The sequence below is a fragment of the Betta splendens genome, chromosome 11, assembly GCF_900634795.4.
Source record: "Betta splendens chromosome 11, fBetSpl5.4, whole genome shotgun sequence".
Taxonomy (NCBI): domain Eukaryota; kingdom Metazoa; phylum Chordata; class Actinopteri; order Anabantiformes; family Osphronemidae; genus Betta; species Betta splendens.
The window spans coordinates 15,633,242-15,651,429 of NC_040891.2; the positions used below are offsets into that span (position 1 = coordinate 15,633,242).

The 18,188-nt window shown below is 51.0% G+C and overlaps 1 protein-coding gene across 4 annotated transcripts in view; it reads right to left on the minus strand.

Moving 5' to 3' along the window:
* Nucleotides 1-1,671: 1,671 nt before the first annotated feature.
* LOC114866093 (collagen alpha-1(XIV) chain-like) overlaps nucleotides 1,672-18,188 on the minus strand; it is a 21,911-nt gene continuing 5,394 nt past the window's right edge. For 2 of the 4 annotated variants that reach the window (XM_029167751.3, XM_055513105.1), the window contains exons 4-19: nucleotides 17,737-17,880; nucleotides 17,350-17,433; nucleotides 9,347-9,505; nucleotides 9,152-9,271; nucleotides 8,802-8,966; nucleotides 8,561-8,722; nucleotides 7,991-8,154; nucleotides 7,260-7,386; nucleotides 6,628-6,773; nucleotides 5,255-5,384; nucleotides 3,681-3,820; nucleotides 3,468-3,594; nucleotides 3,254-3,393; nucleotides 2,762-2,894; nucleotides 2,642-2,686; nucleotides 1,672-2,265 (exon numbers count right to left, since the gene is read on the minus strand). In XM_029167751.3, coding sequence (XP_029023584.1) covers nucleotides 1,862-2,265; nucleotides 2,642-2,686; nucleotides 2,762-2,894; nucleotides 3,254-3,393; nucleotides 3,468-3,594; nucleotides 3,681-3,820; nucleotides 5,255-5,384; nucleotides 6,628-6,773; nucleotides 7,260-7,386; nucleotides 7,991-8,154; nucleotides 8,561-8,722; nucleotides 8,802-8,966; nucleotides 9,152-9,271; nucleotides 9,347-9,505; nucleotides 17,350-17,433; nucleotides 17,737-17,880 — 2,390 coding nt within the window. In that variant the 3' untranslated portion in view covers nucleotides 1,672-1,861. The remainder of the gene's footprint in view (nucleotides 2,266-2,641; nucleotides 2,687-2,761; nucleotides 2,895-3,253; nucleotides 3,394-3,467; nucleotides 3,595-3,680; nucleotides 3,821-5,254; nucleotides 5,385-6,627; nucleotides 6,774-7,259; nucleotides 7,387-7,990; nucleotides 8,155-8,560; nucleotides 8,723-8,801; nucleotides 8,967-9,151; nucleotides 9,272-9,346; nucleotides 9,506-17,349; nucleotides 17,434-17,736; nucleotides 17,881-18,188) is intronic. The other 2 variants (XM_029167752.3, XM_055513106.1) reach the window with 1 other exon arrangement.

An 18,188-nucleotide genomic window follows, 5' to 3' on the forward strand; every position in this document is an offset into this window, starting at 1 on the left:
GCCTGAGCACAGTCCATTCTCTATGACGCTTCAACTTCAGCGGTTTCCTCCTGTGGATTGCAGTGAATCGCTGCTAAACGCTGCTACGTCACCACAAAGACTGACACAACCTCTAGGGCGGTGAATATACACTCAATCATTTGCTCTAAATATATGCTGACGCGGGCTTTGTGACAGTTCAAAATTCGAACCATGTGGAGATAATTTTGGAGCCTGATAATGAGTGTTTGAGCTGCAGGTGACAAAAGCAACAAACACGGCGCGTTACAATGACAATGTGTCACAGGTACGTTTGTTGCACCTCTGGCCAGAATTCACACAAAAGGAGGGTGTGTGAAGAAGGAACCAAGGAAAGAGAAAGTGAGACAGGTAGACGAAGCGGACAGACAGGAAGAGGAAGGAACCACAAGAAAGAGGGAGGGAGCAAAGACAGAGAGAAAGAAGCAGGATACAAAGCAGTAGACAGAAGAGACAGAAAGGAAAGGAAGGACCACGGGAAAGAGAAATGAGACAGGTAGACAGGAAGCATGAGAAGAAGACAGAATGGAAAGGAACCACAGAAAGAGAAAGTGAGACAGGTAGACAGGAAGCACAAGGGCAGAAAGGAAAGAGGAAGGAACCACAGGAAAAGAGAAGTAGACAGGTAGTAGACAGGAAGCAGAAAAGACAGATAGGAAAGGAAAGGAAACACAGGAAAGAGAAAGTAAGACAGGAGACAGAAGCGGGAGAGACAGGAAGGAAGAGGAAGGAACTGGGAAAGAGAAAGGAGACAGGCAAACAGGAAGCATGAGAGACAGACACGAAGAGGAAGGAACCACAGGAAAGAGAAAGTGAGACAGGTAGACAGGAAGCATGAGGGTCAGACAAGAAAGAGGAGAGGAACCACAGGAAAGAGAAAGTGAGACAGATAGACAGGAAGCAGGAGAGACAGACAAGAAGAGGAGGAAACACAGGAAAGGGGAGCAAGAAGGCAGACAGGAAGCGTAAGAGACACGACAGGAAGAGGAAGGAACCACAGGAAAGAGGAAAGTGAGACAGGTAGACAGGAAGCATGAGAGACGACAGGAATAGGAAGGAACCACAGGAAAGAGAAAGGAGAACAGGTAGACAGGAAGCTGAGGGACAGAAAGAGAGGAAGGAACCACAGGAGAAGAGAAGTAAGACAGGCAAGACAGGAAGAGGAGAGACAGACAGGAGACAGACATCGTCACCTGCCCTAACGCTGCATCTTTGGTGTTGAAGCTTGACATCTGCTGGGTTTTCATCATTCACCACGTTTGCATCTGATCCCATCAGATCCGATGCAGAAAGAAACCTGAGGAAGCGTGTGGGCCTGTCGCTGCTCATACAGGCTGGTCTGACTAACGGCTGCCTCAAACTCAGAGCCGCTGCTGTAACAGCAACGCCTCGTTAGACGGCCTGCTGTAAAAAGGCGCTAATGGCTGAAAAACCGATCAGCTCCTCACTCAGATCACTGAGGATGGTTCAGTGACGGCTCCACTGTGGGCAGAACGCTGGCTGCGGCGCCGCCGTATTGTTCCTCAGGTTTGTTCTCGAGTCCTTGTCAAAAATAAAGTGATCTTAAACAGAGAGGAATTATAAATAAACAGTAAATGTACAGAACGTTTGGAGAACTGAGGCAGATTTTACTTCCTGTCTCTAACGTGCTAACGTGCATCCATCAACATGTGCTCGGCAGCGAGTTCGTGCTTCTCGCCGCCTCCGTCTCCCTGTCGGCGTCTCACTGTGGCTCATTAGAGTGAAGACCTGCCATCCGCTCGTCTCCGTTCTCTGCTGGAACAAACACTTGGAGAATCTGCCACTATTTACATCATCATCATCCTACTCTCTACCGCGCATCTCATCGTCCGCATCCATACTCTGTCTGCAGAGTTTGGGTTTTGTTCCAGTGGCATCTTCCTCCTCCTGTTCCAGAAGAAGCTCCATGAGTCGACAACCTGAACCCACCCTGAGCCCCACTGGTTCTGTCGCGTCCAGACTGGGATGGATGCAGGCAGAGACCAGCAGACACTTTGGACCACTTGCTGTACGAGTTGGTTCTAATAGGAAGCTGTAGCTGTGGGAGCATGATGGGCGGATGCTGTGGGTGGAGTCTTACCGTCTCCTCCGCCCTGTCGCCCCTGGCACTGATGTAGCTCAGCCGGTAGTGCCGGACGTTCCTGGAGTCCACCGGCTGCCAGGACACGCGCATGCTGAAGGTGGTTTCCTCATCGATCCTCATGTTCCTCACACCAAAGCGAGGAGCTGAGAGAGAGGAAGACGTCACCGAGCGGTGAGAGCTGAGCCCATCAGGGACGTCCTCCTCGGGCATTTACTAATTCATGGCTCTGACTTTTCAACAACGAAAAGTGAGATAGAAATATTTAGATTTCCTTCAGAAACTATAGATAAATTTGTCTCTACAAATGTCTGCAGCTGAAGCTGCTCGGCGATGGAACCAGACTGGCAGAAGGAGTCTGAGTTCAGTCCAGACAGGACGCTGTGAATGTCAACAGTAACTGGTTCAGATGCTTTTTCTCCATAACCACCACAGAGAAGGGATCAGGGAAGGAAGAACCACCATGAAACACAGATGGAAGATGGTCAAGACTCCAGACGAGGAGGAGGAGGAGACGTTTACCTGCTGTGGTGGTGGTTGTGGTCGCAACCGAGGTTGTTCTCTCCACTAAGAGAGTAAAGAAACCTTTTATTATTCACAAGTCACGTCCCACATGACCAGAACCGGGCCCTGATGTTTTACCTGTGGTCTCTACCAGCACCACCTCGTCGCTCTCCACCTCGTTCCCATAAACGGCGGCCAGCAGGACTTCGTACTCCGAGAGCGGGCTGAGGCCTTTTATCAGGTAGGTGTTAACGTTTCCATTCACCAGCGCCTGAAACGGACCCAGAGAGGTCGTCAGCACCAACAGATCCACTGAGCAATAAATGAGAATTACCGGCTTTACTGAACACATGACTCATCCCACGTTATCCTGCATGAAAAGGTCAGGGGGCTTTGCAGGCGTCGCTGATGTGCAGGACAACGACCCTAAACACAAGTTCATCTACCACAAATTGCAATATTAAAAGCAGATCCAGCCTCTGGAGCAGCCGGACGCAGGAGAAACCTGTCTGGGAATGCGTCTGAGTCTCACAGAACAGGCCAGAACTGGTCCAGCTGATCAACAGCTGCACGCACACACAACATCTGTCTGTTTATCCAATGATCATCAAGTGTAGAAGCAGCACGCACCTCCTCGCTGTCGCCTCCGTCGGTGGGCGTCCAGGTGAGTCGGTACAGCACCACGTCAGGCGCCGGGTGCTCCCACGACACCCTGAAGCTGTCCGGGGACACGTCGCTGCTCTTCAGGTCCAGCGGGTCGGGCACCATCTCTGGAAGCACAGACAAGAGCTGACGAGCGGCTCCACTAACAACCAGCAGCCCTAACGTCCCAGTAGCGTCCTACTGGTGGTGAAGCTGTCCGTCGTGGGCTCAGCTTGTCCCTCGTCGTAGATGGCGAACACCCCGACCGTGTACTCGGTCAGCGAGGTCAGGTTCTTCAGGAACCAGGTGTTCACGCGGCCGACGTCCACCTGTGGACCCAGCAGGGAGCCGTGTCAGGTTACGTTTGTGTTGCCTGTGCCAGCGAGCTGGAGCTGACTGGACCTGAACGCCTCACCTCGTTGGTCTGGACGCCGTTGGTCTTCACGTACATGACGCGGTAGCTGAGGACCTTTCTGGAGGCGGAGTCCCAGGCGAGGCGGGCGGAGCTGTGACTGACGTCTGAGAACCGCAGGTTCTGGGCCGGAGCCAGAGGCACTGAGGAGCCAGACAGAACCACGGAGCTGCTGTTATCAGGGTGATTTCACACACACTCCGTTTCTGGACTGTTTTATAATAAGGTGGACAGAAGCTCATGTCATTCCTCCCAAGGCTCAAGCTCAACCTCCCTCTCTCCCTTCATTTTACCTGAACAGCGCAGGTCCAGGCAACTCTTAACCCCTCCACCGATGCTTCAGATTTACCCTCTGAAACGGCTCTGCTTAGAATGACTGATCTGTTTTCTTAAATCATATATAAATCCTGATTGTTCCCGTTGGAGCTTCACCTCAATTATACTGGGGTCAGGATAAAGACAAAGCAGCGGCGTCCGTGGGAGAGAGGACGGGAAGCTCCCACTCAGCCGTCGGGTCAGCGAGCGGATAAGGAGGACGGATTAAAGAAGTTTGGAGAGTTCGCTGAAGCATCCCCTGCTCCAAAAACCTCCGGACTCTGATGTGGCTCAGTCAAGCTAATCAAACCTACTGGTACTGGGTCGGAGGTTACAGACGGGTCTTTGTGCTACAACTCTTTTTTCTGAAAAGTGAACAAAATTAGCCTCAAGAAAACGTTTCATCTGTAAATTGGCACATTTCATGAAGTGACGAGACAAACACAGGCTGCTGCAAAAGGACGTGATCAGACCAAGAAAGATGCCTAACAAGAACATGACGGCAAATAATCCATCTCATTTCTGCTGCATATACTTTAGAAAGCTCTTATTATCTGCCTGAAACCCCTAAAACTACTGGAGTCATCAGAGCAAAGACGGAGGCTGATTTCACAAAGAGTCTTTATCTTTCGCTGAAATGGCTCCAAAGGTCTTTTTCTTTGCAGCTGTGACGGCGTCACTCACCGCAGCCGTCATTAAAGCTCATTTTGTTTTAAATATAAAAGAACAACTGGATAATGTGGGACGAGGAGCTGGTGAAGGCTGAGAGATGAAGGACACGAATCAAAGCCTCTCAGTGAAAAGCACATTAGTCCATTTCCGTCGTCCAGTCGCAACAAGGATCCGACAAGAAGAGAGATGATTCATGCGAAAGGAAAGAAAACCAATGACCTAGAAAGAATTAACAGCTGTAACAATGCTTACAAAATATTTGTAAGAGAAAATGACATGAAATGAGGACGGTTCCATCAGAAGAGGACCGAGACGTCAAGTCTGCAACAGCTGATTCATTGATGCTGCTTCCTCTGTGGAGGCAGATTAAGCACAACCCATCAAGTGCTGCACGTGGAGGTCACTGATCAGCAGTTAGTGGAGCTCAGTGACGATCTGCAGATCTACTGGACAGAGACTCAAACAAACACACTGCTGGTTGCTGCTGACTTGTGACATCGTTTCTTTCTGAGCCATGGATGTTTCTGGTGACGTGATGCCGTGACCGGCTCCAGGTGACGCCGGCTGCAGCTGCTGGCTGTTGGACTCACGTGTGGTCTGCTGGCTGGTCATGGGGTCGCTGGCCTCCTCCCCATACATGGCGTAAACGGTCACCGTGTACTCGGTGGCCGGGGTCAGTCCCTCCAGCTCCACCTCCTTCACCGAGTCAGAGACCTTCACCTGGAAGGGGGCGCACACGCACACACACACACGCACACGCACACACACGCACGCACACAGGCGTGCACGCACGCACGCACACACACACACACACACACACACACACACACACACACACACACACGCACACAGGCGTGCACGCACGCACACACACACACACACACACACACGCACGCACACAGGCACGCACACACACACGCGCACGCACACAGGCACGCACACACACACGCGCACGCACACAGGCGTGCACGCACGCACACACACACGCACACACACGCACGCACACAGGCGTGCACGCACACACACACACACACACACACACACACACACACACACACACACACACACACACACACACACACACACACACACACACACACACACGCACACACACGCGCCTTTAGGTGCCTGCATCCACCTCAGCCGTGTCCTGCTTACATAAGGCTCTGACTGTCCTGCTCCTCCACCTACAGCAGGTGACACCATCAGGCTCCACCAAGCCAGAACACTCACTCTGCCCACTAACCCCTCACGTCACCATCGGAGACACACATCATGTAAAACCAGACTTATCCATTTGCTCGTCCTATAAATAAAAGCTTTTAATTTGGGAGCTGAAGAGAAATAAGCTGTACCGCCAGAATAAGAGCCGTGGATCATAAATGATGCAACATTTCAGACACGAGTCAGAACAGCCTGCCAACACTGCCCGAGTCCCTCCACCTGACTCTGGATTTAAAATAAAGCAGCAGCTCTACCACCAAGCCTCCAAACAGGAAGGTTTCAAATCTGATTTGAATAAATCAGAAATAGATCTGAATAAACCGCAAACACTAGAACTAAGAAAAGCTGGATGAAGCTATCTTTCGAGCAGACGGATATCAGAGGTGAGTTTAGCTGCTGAGAACAGAACCTGAAGCGTCTGTGCTTCCTGTGTGTGAGCCACACAGCACGAGGACGCTGCGACGGTACCGGTTCATTTGGACCTCTTCACCTGCTGCAGGTACGAACTGGCTCCCGCCTCCATCCTTTCATGTTTATGGAGGGAATGGCATGAAAGCGCACCTTTACTTTGAAGCTACTCAATTACACCGACATCTGCAGGCGCTTTAATTGTGCCGACACTGAGCTGAGACAGAAACCCGTCAGAGCCGGTTCCTCTGAGTCCAGCTGTGAGCTCTACCGGGCGCCATCATCTCTGTGGCTCCCTCCCTGGTGCTGCTGTGAAGCGGTGCCTCCTCACCTCCTTCTCATCTGCGGGGTCTCCCTCCGTCAGGGGCGCGTAAAGGATCATGTACCCAGAAGCCCCGGCGGCCGTCTTCCAGCGGACCCTCATGGTGCTGTGAGTGATATCGAACAGCTCCAGGTCGTTGACCATGGGCAGAGCCACTGTGGAGCACAACACAAAGGCTTCCATCAAAAGACAACGAATCCCACAGCACGTGACTTCATCAGCAGGATGTATTCACCTGACGACACAAAGCAGCTAAATGTCAGCCAAAGGTCTAGATAATAATAACGTTTTATTAAATCTAGCAGGAAGAACAGCAAATAGATCCTCTGCAGTTTGTTAGATCTGACTTTTAAATTTAAACTTAGATCATGTTTTTTCTCTGTTTACATCCATCCACCGCCAAATCTAAATATTCAGTCTCAATATTCCTGTGCCATGTTCAGTCCAGCGATACATCGTCCATCATCACGAGGCCGGAGCCTCCTGTGTCGGAGCAGCATCCAGCCTCATAATGCACACGTGTATTCAGCTGCTGGTTGTAGCACGACACGTATCTGCTGGCAGATCCGTGTTCCCATAAAACAGGCTCAGGGCCCTCGACTGACTCCCTGCACCGGCTGGGGAGCTCCCACGGGACGTACGTGTCGTGGCGCTTCCTCTCAGGGCTTCACTGGCTGAGCTGCGGTAGATGGCGAAAACAGCCACTTGATACTCAGTCAGAGAGTTGAGGTAGTTGAGCTCCACACTGTTCTCCGTCCCCTGGACCACCTGGAGACACAGCACACACTGGAATGACGCATGCCCTTCAGCCCAGTCACCTCCTGTACATCTGACCTGACAACGTGCCACAACCATCTGAGCGGCTTCGCTTCATGGGCCGCTGAATATTAGGTTAAATGCGTCACACAGGCTTCAGGCTTCTCACCCAGGAGATTCAAACTCAGTGCAACTAGATCAGATTAGCTTTGATGAAACCTTGTCTTTTTCTTGTGGGAAAACGGAGACGTTCCAGCTGCAAGTTGTAATAAGCATCAAAGCAAAAATAAGGTCATAAACATAAACTTGGAAAATTACAGCAGTGAGCGTAAAAATAAGCAGAACGCCTCAGGTTCAGATCCACTTGCTGCTCCCAGACTCCAATCTGATGTTCTGAGTGGTAGTTTACTTTCAAATGGAAAGTTAATGTATAGACACTATCCAATAATAATATGTCTCCCTTTGTAGATCAGATTAGAACCTACTGCCCTTAAATTTAACCTGGAAGGATTAAGACAAGAGATGAGGCCTTGATTTAAACACGTGTTGAATAAAAGCAAACATTTTGGGATGTTAGTCTCCCTCCACACAGACATAATTCAAAGCACTGAAGAACCTTCTCATCCGGCTGCCCTCCGCTGGCAGGGTAGTAGACCACGCGGTACTTCTCCACCTGACCCGGCGCGTGGGTCCATTTGACCCGGAAGCTGCGCGCCGTGATGTCGGAGGTCACCAGATCACGAGGAGGAGCCACCGAGGTGGGCGGGGGGGCCGGTTCTCCTGCGCAAGACAAGACAGGTTGCTTCAGCGTCTGCACCAGCGTCTGCGTTAGTGGCTGTGTCTGAGGCTACATCTGCATCAGTGCCTGCATCTGCATCAGCGTCAGTGGCTGCATCTGCATTAGAGGCTGCATCTGCATCTGCATCAGTGGCTGCGTCTACAGCAGTCGCTGCATCTGCATCAGCATCAGCATCAGCGGCTGTGTCTGAGGCTACATCTGCATCAGTGCCTGCATCTGCATCAGCGTCAGTGGCTGCATCTGCATTAGAGGCTGCATCTGCATCTGCATCAGCAGCTGCGTCTGCATTTGCATCAGCGTCAGCGGCTGCGTCTACGGCAGTCGCTGCATCTGCATCAGCATCAGCGGATTTGGCAGAGGCTGCATCATCAGTCATCGCCTCCTCACCTTTGATCTGCTTGTCGAGCTGCTCCACACGGTCGCACACGGTCTTGGTGAGACCCTCCACGATCTCGCTCATCACACTGAAGTCGGCCACGTTGTAGACGTGTGTCTCAGCGGGCGCGGAGGCGATGGCCTTCAGCTCGTTCTCGTCAGCGTTTTTTACGCCTACAGATGTGACAGAGGTCAGACCAACCACGTGAAGGTCGATACATTTGAACACGTCTGCGTCCATGCTGCTTCTTACCGATGGCAAACAGCTCTATCCCAGCTTCCCTCAGCCTCTGAGCCGGGGGAATCACGTCATCCTGGGACTTCCCATCAGTGATGAGGATTCCAATCTTGGGAACGCCTGATCTGGATCCAGACTCTGCCTTAAAGCTGTTCTCCATGATGAAGGTCAGAGCCAGACCTGAACACAAGAGCATAATAATAAGAAGAAGAAGCGGCTCTGTCGGGACCAGCCCCACTTTCCTGCTTGGTTCTGTGATGTGAGCTCATTAAACACTTAAACGCAAGGTTGCTATGAGCCTGGAGGAGGACGACTGGTTCTGGTCCAGCCTTTGAGCGTTGACGAGGGAGGCTCGGGTCGGTCACCTGTCAGCGTGTTGCCTCCTTTATAAGGCAGGTTCTTCACAGCATCGATCACAGCCTGTTTCGTGGTGTGAGCGTTGAGGTGCCACTCGATTCTGGGGTCTCCGCTGTATTGAGCCAAGCCTGCTCACACAAACACATTTGGGTTAACGCCTCTGGGCCACGACACGCTGGGATGAGCGGCGCCGACCTGCTCACCGACTCTGGTCTTATCAAACTCCACGCTGAAGGCCCGGACCAGGTTCTCCAGAAACGTCCTGACCAGCCGGAAGTTGATGCGGCCGATACTCCAGGAGCCATCCACCAGGATCACGATGTCTGCGATGGCTGGAGTCTTACACATGAACCCATCTTCAGCTGCAGAGGGAACCCAGCATGTTATGGACATGTACGTGTAGACATCAACCTACAACCAGCGGAGGCTTGATGTGCAGCTTCTGTCTCTACTATTACACAGCGAGTCGTCGCTCTGATTCAGATCAACCCCGGAGGAAACAGCTCTGCTCTTTACTGGGACAGGTTCTAATGAGGCACCAGTAGCTCGGTTACACAGAGCCCAAGGCTGATCAGATTATTGACCAGCAGGATCCTTGCGGAGCCATCTGGTTCTACCTCCACCCCCACCAATAAACACGGTTAGAGTGGACGGATCTGGACGTGGTTCAACGTGCAAACGCAATGCGCTAACATGTGTTAGCATAGTATATGTGAAAGCTCTGGTCAAGCTGCAAGGAGGCGACTTCATCATTTATCATTTGGACCATGATCCAGACAGAACCCAACCAAGACGTATGAAGAGTCCTAACCAGCTGTGTCTCAACGTGATGGAGGCTCTGACCAGAACGGGCTCTTTGAGCAGTACCATGGTTCTGCATGGTTCTGGCTGTGGCTGAGCCACCGGCCCCTGGTGTGTGTTCAGTCTCTGCTGTTGCTGGCACTCTCACTGTTTATCTTCCAGATGGATGAGAGCATGCCTCTGTCAGGTCGCAGCATGTTGGACCACTCGGGGGAGGAGTGTGTGGAGGGTGGCAGGCGTTTCATTCATCGCTGACAGGAACCAAGTGTATCACTGCTTACAAGTCTCTACAGTTGTGGAATTCGAGCCTCCTTGGTCGACCGAAGGAGACTCGGTGCCGTTGGCCTTGATTACTGGTTGTGATATCAGAGAGCTGCTCTACACGCAGGTGGAAGAGGTATGATCCTGTTCAAAAAGACAACTCTCTATTAAAAGCTTCAGTAGCAGCTCTCGCTTGTTAAGAAGCTTCTTAATTAGTGAATTTGAGCCACAAGTTTTGAAGTTATGATCATGAGACGAAGGATCACATCCTACCACAACCGTTCTCAAGGGACTCAAGTCCAAAAACCTAAAAGATGAAAGAAAATTTATTCTGATGCAGGATCATTTGAACCCGAGCAACACAAACCCTGCAGAACTAAACTGGTTGGGATAGAAATGAAAGTCAGTGAAACCGAAGGACCAAGCACTGAATTAGAGCAGAGGACGAGCTTCTATTTAATAGCACGTCTGGGAAAAAACGAACACCTGGACAGATGTGAGACAGGGAGCAGCTGTCACATAATCATAGTAGAGGATCAGGTGAGCGAGCTTCTACTGATTCACTGTTTGTTGTATCTCAGACTTTAAAGTTGGACCTCTTCTGCAGGTCTTGTCTGTTGCATGGAACGATTTGACCGAAACACCAGAGTCTGAACGTCACAGGGAACCAGCTCTGTCTCGTACTGAGCTGTTTAGTGCTTCTGTGATTAACGTGAGATGTCCTGATGTAAACCTGTGGATCAGTGAGCGAAGCCGACAGAGGCCAGAGCACTGAGGCCCCTCAGGCTGCTGGACACAGGTTGGTCTTATCTGCCCACAACAAACCTTAAAGCTGCGAGAAGCTGAGGTGACATCTATTAGTGGAGACGGCTCTCAGGCAAAATGCTTCCCTGCAGGTCGAAAAGTCAAAATGGAAATCTGAGGCGACTCCTGAGACAGCGAGGGTCACGACCACCAACCAGAGGACGTGGCCTCCGTTTTATAATGAGCCCGTTCTGCTCCTTGACGTCCTCCTGCATATTCATACCTACGAGCAGGTGGATAAAGGCTGCGTCTCATGTCAAGCTCCAAGTCTGCCAGGGTCATAGGGCAAACAAAGCCTCCAAGACTTCACGTGTCCATGTTAAAGGCTGCACCAAACATCACGGTTTCCCCAAAACAAGCACAGGAGAGTCAACGAGGCGGCCGAGGCAGCGGGAAAGGAGTTTTTCCTCATACTTTACTCTCCATCAGAGTTGCTTTAAACCCACATGGTGAATCCTGTGACATAACAAGAAGCATGACGAGCCAAATCTCCAGCTAATCGCAGCTTCACCTCATGAAAGCGCAGGAACCTGGTTAAGATGCAGCTGCAGATTCAGCGGGTGACACTTCTAATCCCGTGTCTGTGGCCACTGCGGTAACATGACATGTGTAACCCGAGGTGCTGGCTTCGACCTCTCATGAGCATCATTAACGCTGCAGTGCACGACTGAACAAAGACCAACAAACGCGATGATGAAACAGATTCTGGTGCCGGATGGGTGAAGTGGAGACGTGGCGGCGGCACCAACACGTTCAATAACAGCAAATAACCAAGATCCAAACTGCACCAATGAAGCAGAATAGATCTCAGTCTCCTAATATAACACACAGCTGAAGAGGAAAGGTTACAAATAGCTAATAAATCAACTCTGTAGCACAGTGTGCAGAAAACAATGTGCTGCAATGCTACGAATCTGAAGCTGCTTCACCTTAAAGGCTCACAAGTATAGACATCTGCATGGAGGAGAAATTAATCTGCTTTGATTATTGATAAAGACAGCTGCATCTACAAGCAGCAACAAACCTAATGCACCATCATCTTAATAAATGTCCATGAAACACAGCTCAGTTCTCAGTTCTGAGAGAGAAGCTCAGAACCAAGAACCGAGCGTTTGGTCCAGTTCTCTGAACCCTCAGCAAATATCTTTATAACAGTCATGTCTCAAGAAAAACAGAGCAGCTTCAGCCTGAAGCATCACAGGATCTGCAAAGCCACGCAGCGTGAGAGCACCAAGCTCTGAGGTCTGAACTCGGCTTCACCAGCCAAACTAGACGATCCTGGATTTACTCTGAGCTCAGCTGTTCTGTCCTCGTCTCAGCCTGTAAATCAGCCTGGATCATTTTGTGACTGTGAGTCACACTCCCCCACTTTGTTCCAGAACAACAAACATTTTCTCATTTTCCATCAGTGCAGACAAACACAAAGCTGTGAGGTGTCAGCTCTGTTGGGTGCAGCTGAACAGAGCCTGGGTTTCGCCTGAGCACAGTCCATTCTCTATGACGCTTCAACTTCAGCGGTTTCCTCCTGTGGATGCAGTGAATCGCTGCTAACGCTGCTACTGTCACCACAAAGACTGACAACAACCTCTAGGGCTGGTGAATATTACACTCAATCATTTGCTCTAAATATATGCTGACGCGGCTTTGTGACAGTTCAAAATTCGAACCATGTGAGATAATTTTGGAGCCTGATAATGATGTGTTGAGCTGCAGGTGACAAAAGCAACAACACGCGCGTCTACAATGACAATGTGTTCACAGGTACGTTGTCACCTCTGGGCCATGATTCACACAAGGGTGTGTGAAGAAGGAACCACGGGAAAGAGAAAGTGAGACAGGTAGACAGGAAGCAGGGACAGACAGGAAGAGGAAGGAACCACAAGAAAGAGGGAGCAAGACAGGCAGACAGGAAGCGTAAGAGACAGACAGGAAGAGGAAGGAACCACGGGAAAGAGAAAATGAGACAGGTAGACAGGAAGCATGAGAGACAGACAGGAATAGGAAGGAACCACAGGAAAGAGAAAGTGAGACAGGTAGACAGGAAGCACAAGGGACAGAAAGGAAGAGGAAGGAACCACAGGAAAGAGAAAGTAAGACAGGTAGACAGGAAGCAGAAAAGACAGATAGGAAGAGGAAGGAAACACAGGAAAGAGAAAGTAAGACAGGTAGACAGGAAGCGGGAGAGACAGACAGGAAGAGGAAGGAACCATGGGAAAGAGAAAGTGAGACAGGCAAACAGGAAGCATGAGAGACAGACACGAAGAGGAAGGAACCACAGGAAAGAGAAAGTGAGACAGGTAGACAGGAAGCATGAGGGTCAGACAAGAAAGAGGAAGGAACCACAGGAAAGAGAAAGTGAGACAGATAGACAGGAAGCAGGAGAGACAGACAAGAAGAGGAAGGAAACACAGGAAAGAGGGAGCAAGACAGGCAGACAGGAAGCGTAAGAGACAGACAGGAAGAGGAAGGAACCACAGGAAAGAGAAAGTGAGACAGGTAGACAGGAAGCATGAGAGACAGACAGGAATAGGAAGGAACCACAGGAAAGAGAAAGTGAGACAGGTAGACAGGAAGCATGAGGGACAGAAAGGAAGAGGAAGGAACCACAGGAAAGAGAAAGTAAGACAGGCAGACAGGAAGAGGAAGAGACAGACAGGAAGACAGACATCGTCACCTGCCTAACGCTGCATCTGTGTGTGAAGCTTGACATCTGCTGGGTTTTCATCATTCACATTGGCCCAATCATCCACAAACCCAAGTACTGTGTGCTTTTGCAGCAGCATTATAGCTCCACGTCCTCACAAACGCAGCAGAGCTCCACAACTGAGAAAGAAACGAACCGTCAAAGGTCAGAAAGCCAAAAAACAAAGATCAATCATTGCAAAGGTCAACAAGCTTCACATTTCTTCACTGTGGTGTGTGAGGAGAAACGTCTCAGGTGTGAAACGCCACATATTTACTGCCCTAGTTGTCGACATTTAGCATTTCCTGCTCCACGTACAGAGACGGTGACATATTTACCACCAGTACAAGTGCATTGTGCTGATGGACACAGACCCAGAACCAGCAGAGCTGCAGCGTGTGTCCTGACAGGTGTCTGGTGAAGGTGAGTCCAGCAGCCGGAACCAGCAAAGTCGAAGCAAGCAGCACAAGACGTCTGATCCCGAAACAGGAGGAGAAAGGACGACTCAGCAAAGCGCAGCCGCGTAATTACGGCTTAGAAAAGTACCGTTCGTCGGCCACATAGTTGTGGGGACGCCAGAAAAACGGTGTGGCCAACTTTCATGCTCAATTCTGTCCTCTTTACACACAAACAAGGTCTGAGCTGTGCTTTTACTACGGCTGCATAAACTATTGAAATAGCTTAACAACACAACTGCCAGTATCCAGCACCTGCTCCAAAGCCCAGCCTCTGGAGGTTCTGACCCGGTCGGCCGGGGTTTCCAATCTGCAGAGCAGCATCAGGTGGAGGGCAGCACAGACACACAAACACGTGAGCATCTCAATGCTGGTTTCTGTGATTGACAGGCAGCGGCTCTGTCACAGTGAACGAACATGACGGAGCCTGAAGGAAGACATAAAAAGTGATATTATGCTTTAATGGAAGTGTACAAATCATGCGTACGGTATTTGACCTCAGGCGAAGCTCCACTTCTCCACCTCTGTCAGGAAATTCACTTCATCCTGCAAAGCTGCAGGAATGTGGGAGCGCTGAAGCAGCAGACGTGAAGTAAACCTTAATGTGTTCACTCAGCTGCAACACTGGTTTCATGCGGATTCAACCAGAGAAGACAGTGTATCATTACGGAGGACACGGCTCCGTGTGTTTTATGTACAGTATCTAATATATGTATGTATAAAACAAGCAGGTCGAGACCCGTCTGCTCGACGAGCTGCTGCCAAAAACCGAGGAGGAGGAAGAAGCCGCTTCAGCAACAAGCTCAGATTCTGCCCAAAAAGGTCCACATCAAACTTCAGCATCACTTCTGAGAATGATCATCACAACCACCAGCAGAGTCACAGTAAACGGCGCCATGGCAACCAGCCGGAGTCACACTTTATGCGTCCTCGTACCTGAGTGTGTGTGTGTGTGTGTGTGTGTGTGTGTGTGTGTGTGTGTGTGTGTGTGTGTGTGTGTGTGTGAGCATACACAGGTTGGCAGCTCGGAGGAGAGTCAGTGGGAGAGTGCTCTAAAAATACACGGACCGTCGCCTGCCTGGATGACATCGGGAATGTTTTTGGACGTTCAGGTGAGGAGCTGTTCTCTGAAACCCATCATCAGCAGCAGCTGCTTATTAGACTGAGCTGACGAGCTAATGCATACGGAATATAAAACAGTGACATCATTTGACCCTGGAGCCACATTCAAAACAGGACAGACAGGTGGACAGAAGGACAGTCAGGACACAGGAGGCCAGACAGCAGGACAGAGAGGTGGACAGACAGGAGGACAAGAGGACAGACAGGTGGACAGAAGGAGAGACAGACAGGTGGACAAGAGGACAGACAGACAGGTGGAAAGAGGACAGACAGGTGGACAAGAGGACAGACAGCAGGACAGAAGGAGAGACAGACAGGTGGACAAGAGGACAGACGGGTGGTCAGAAGGACAGACAGGACACAGGAGGACAGACAGGTGGACATAAGGAGAGACAGACAGATGGACAAGAGGACAGACAGACAGACAAGAGGACAGACAGGTGGACAAGAGGACAGACAGGTGGACAGACAGGAGAGTGTGTGACCCCCTCAGTGCTCTGACAGCAAAGTGTGACAGTAAATGAGTTCTAGTCCATCACCGCTGGGTGATGGATGTGCAGAACAGACTGCGAGAGTCTCAGCAGGTGGTTGGAACAGAAACTAAAGCAGCTTCACTTGTTAAATTAAATTAACTGATGCAGTCCTTGTTTCATTTGTTTTGATTTTGAGTTATAAACCGCTGTAGCGTGCGTCGGACACGTAATAATGTGAGCCTGTCCACCTGGGACAGCTGTGAAGGTGCTGCTTGGACCCGGTCAGGATCCAGGTGAAACCAGCAGACTGACAGGCAGCTGCTGAGGCTCTGATCAGCAGCAAAGAGCAGCCTGTGAGGCCGGAGCTGTGGTATTCAGCAAGTGTGGGCACGGAGCAGACTGTCAGCCATGAGCAATGGGGGGGGTAGAGAGAGGGAGGCTGAGCGAAGGAGCAGGAAAGATGCTGAAGAACAACAAATACCCCACAGATCTCATCATATTTACTTTTGTGCAGCTGTAATCAGAGCTGGAGAGGAAGGTCCAGAGTCCATGCAGGTGCTGGTGTCTGTCACCTGGGTCAGGTCCTGGTTCAGGACTCCAGGGACCAGTTTACAGGAGCTCAGTCAATGGACGACGCAGCGTTTCGGGTTCCACGCTGCGTCGGACCCTTTGTTGAGGGAACGGCCCATTAGGAAGCTCAAGGAATCAGCTGAGTGAGGCCCCCCACCCCCCACCGCACGGTGGGAACCAGTGAGCCACAGGCCCAGACCGACCCGTCGAGGTGTCACTCTGGACCGGGCGACTTGGCACAAACGTGACCCGAGGAGCACCACGCGTCCAGAGAACAGAGAAGCCAACAAACGACCAGAACCCACTGATCGGGACGTATCAACTGGTACCAATGAATCAATCCAACCAATCCCCAACCATGTTGTTACTGATGAAACGGAGGACTGGCCAGTACCGCACAGTGAGAAGGACCCGACCGGAGCCGGAGCCGGAGCCGGAGCCACAAACAGAACTTTTTTAGACAAGTCGTCTTTAATGACGTCGGCATTTTGGATCGGAGGCGTTTGAAGTCGTGAAGTCATGAACCCTCACAAACAACCCTTTAAAATGTGTTGAGCCCCAGAGAAATGTTTGAATCTGCAGAGGAGCAGTAACCCTGAAGTTACCACAGAAATGAATGAGTGAAGCAGACGGAGGAGTTTGTTCATTCACACCAGGATTTGAAAGCTGCAAAGGAACACGGGTTTCTCTTCCCGGGTTCATTCATTGTCAGGGCCATGTTTCGGCCGGTCCGAACCTGGGTCCGGCGTTCGTTACCTGCTGAACCCTCGCGCTCCAGCTTGGATTGAACTTCTTCTTCTCTTTCCAGCAAATGGGTTTGACTCTAATCTCTCCTCGTCTTCTCGCGTCCACTTACCTGCCTTTTCATGAGCTATTGGTCCTGTTTCTTTGGATGAAGTCTCAGTTCAGAGGTTCTTTTAGCTCCTGGTGCCGCTGCTGCAGCGATAAGGAGCCTCCATGAACACGGACCAGGAGTCAGGTCGGGTCCAGACCAGAGGACCCACCACAGACGTTTCTGGTTCCTGGCAGCGTCTTACCTTCTGAGATCTCGTTGTTCTCCACAGTGACAACTCGGTCTGGTCCCGTCTGGGACTCAACCCTCTCACCACCTGACGGCTGAGCTGAAAGAGGAAAACATCAAGTTCAAACAAGAGACCAAACACAAAAAGCTTCAGACAAAGGTAAAGAACCAAGGAGGCCGTTGAGGTTCTGAATCTCTAGACGATGGTTTTGAGCTAATCACTAGCTGGAGCCAAACCTGTCGGTTGCTCTTTTTAAACAAACAGCTCAGCGGCGTCTTTGTGGGCTGTCTCATGGCCACTCCCCAATCAGTGATGTCACAGCAGGCAGCCAGCCAATCACAGCTGCTGGACGACCCCTGCTGCGGCGTCGCTGATTGGACCCGGTCGGTCCCGGCGCCTCACCTTCGTGTTTGGCCTGAAGAGGCTTGCTCTCCCGGCCGCCGCTGACGGCTATGATCCTGAAGCTGTACTCTTTGGACGGGTTGTAGTCCTTGATGAGCAGCTTGGCCTCCTGCCTGGACACCAGAACCTCCGTCTGCTGCCCACCTGCCCCGAGACAGAGCACAGCACAGGAAGCACGCCGTGGGTCAGTGAAGGCGCCTGCAGAACCGGCTCAAACAAAGGGAACATCGACTGAAGGAGGCGGAGACACAGAGGCTTGTGCTCAGGTGCTTGATGACAGGGTCTGACTTCCTGTGTCTGACTTCCTGTGTCTCACTTCCTGTGTCTCACTTCCTGTGTCTGACTTCCTGTGTCTCACTTCTTGTGTCTCACTTCCCGTGTCTCACTTCCCGTGTCTCACTTCCTGTGTCGTGGCTGGAACGAAGGCTTTCACCTCCCAGAGCTGCTGCTAC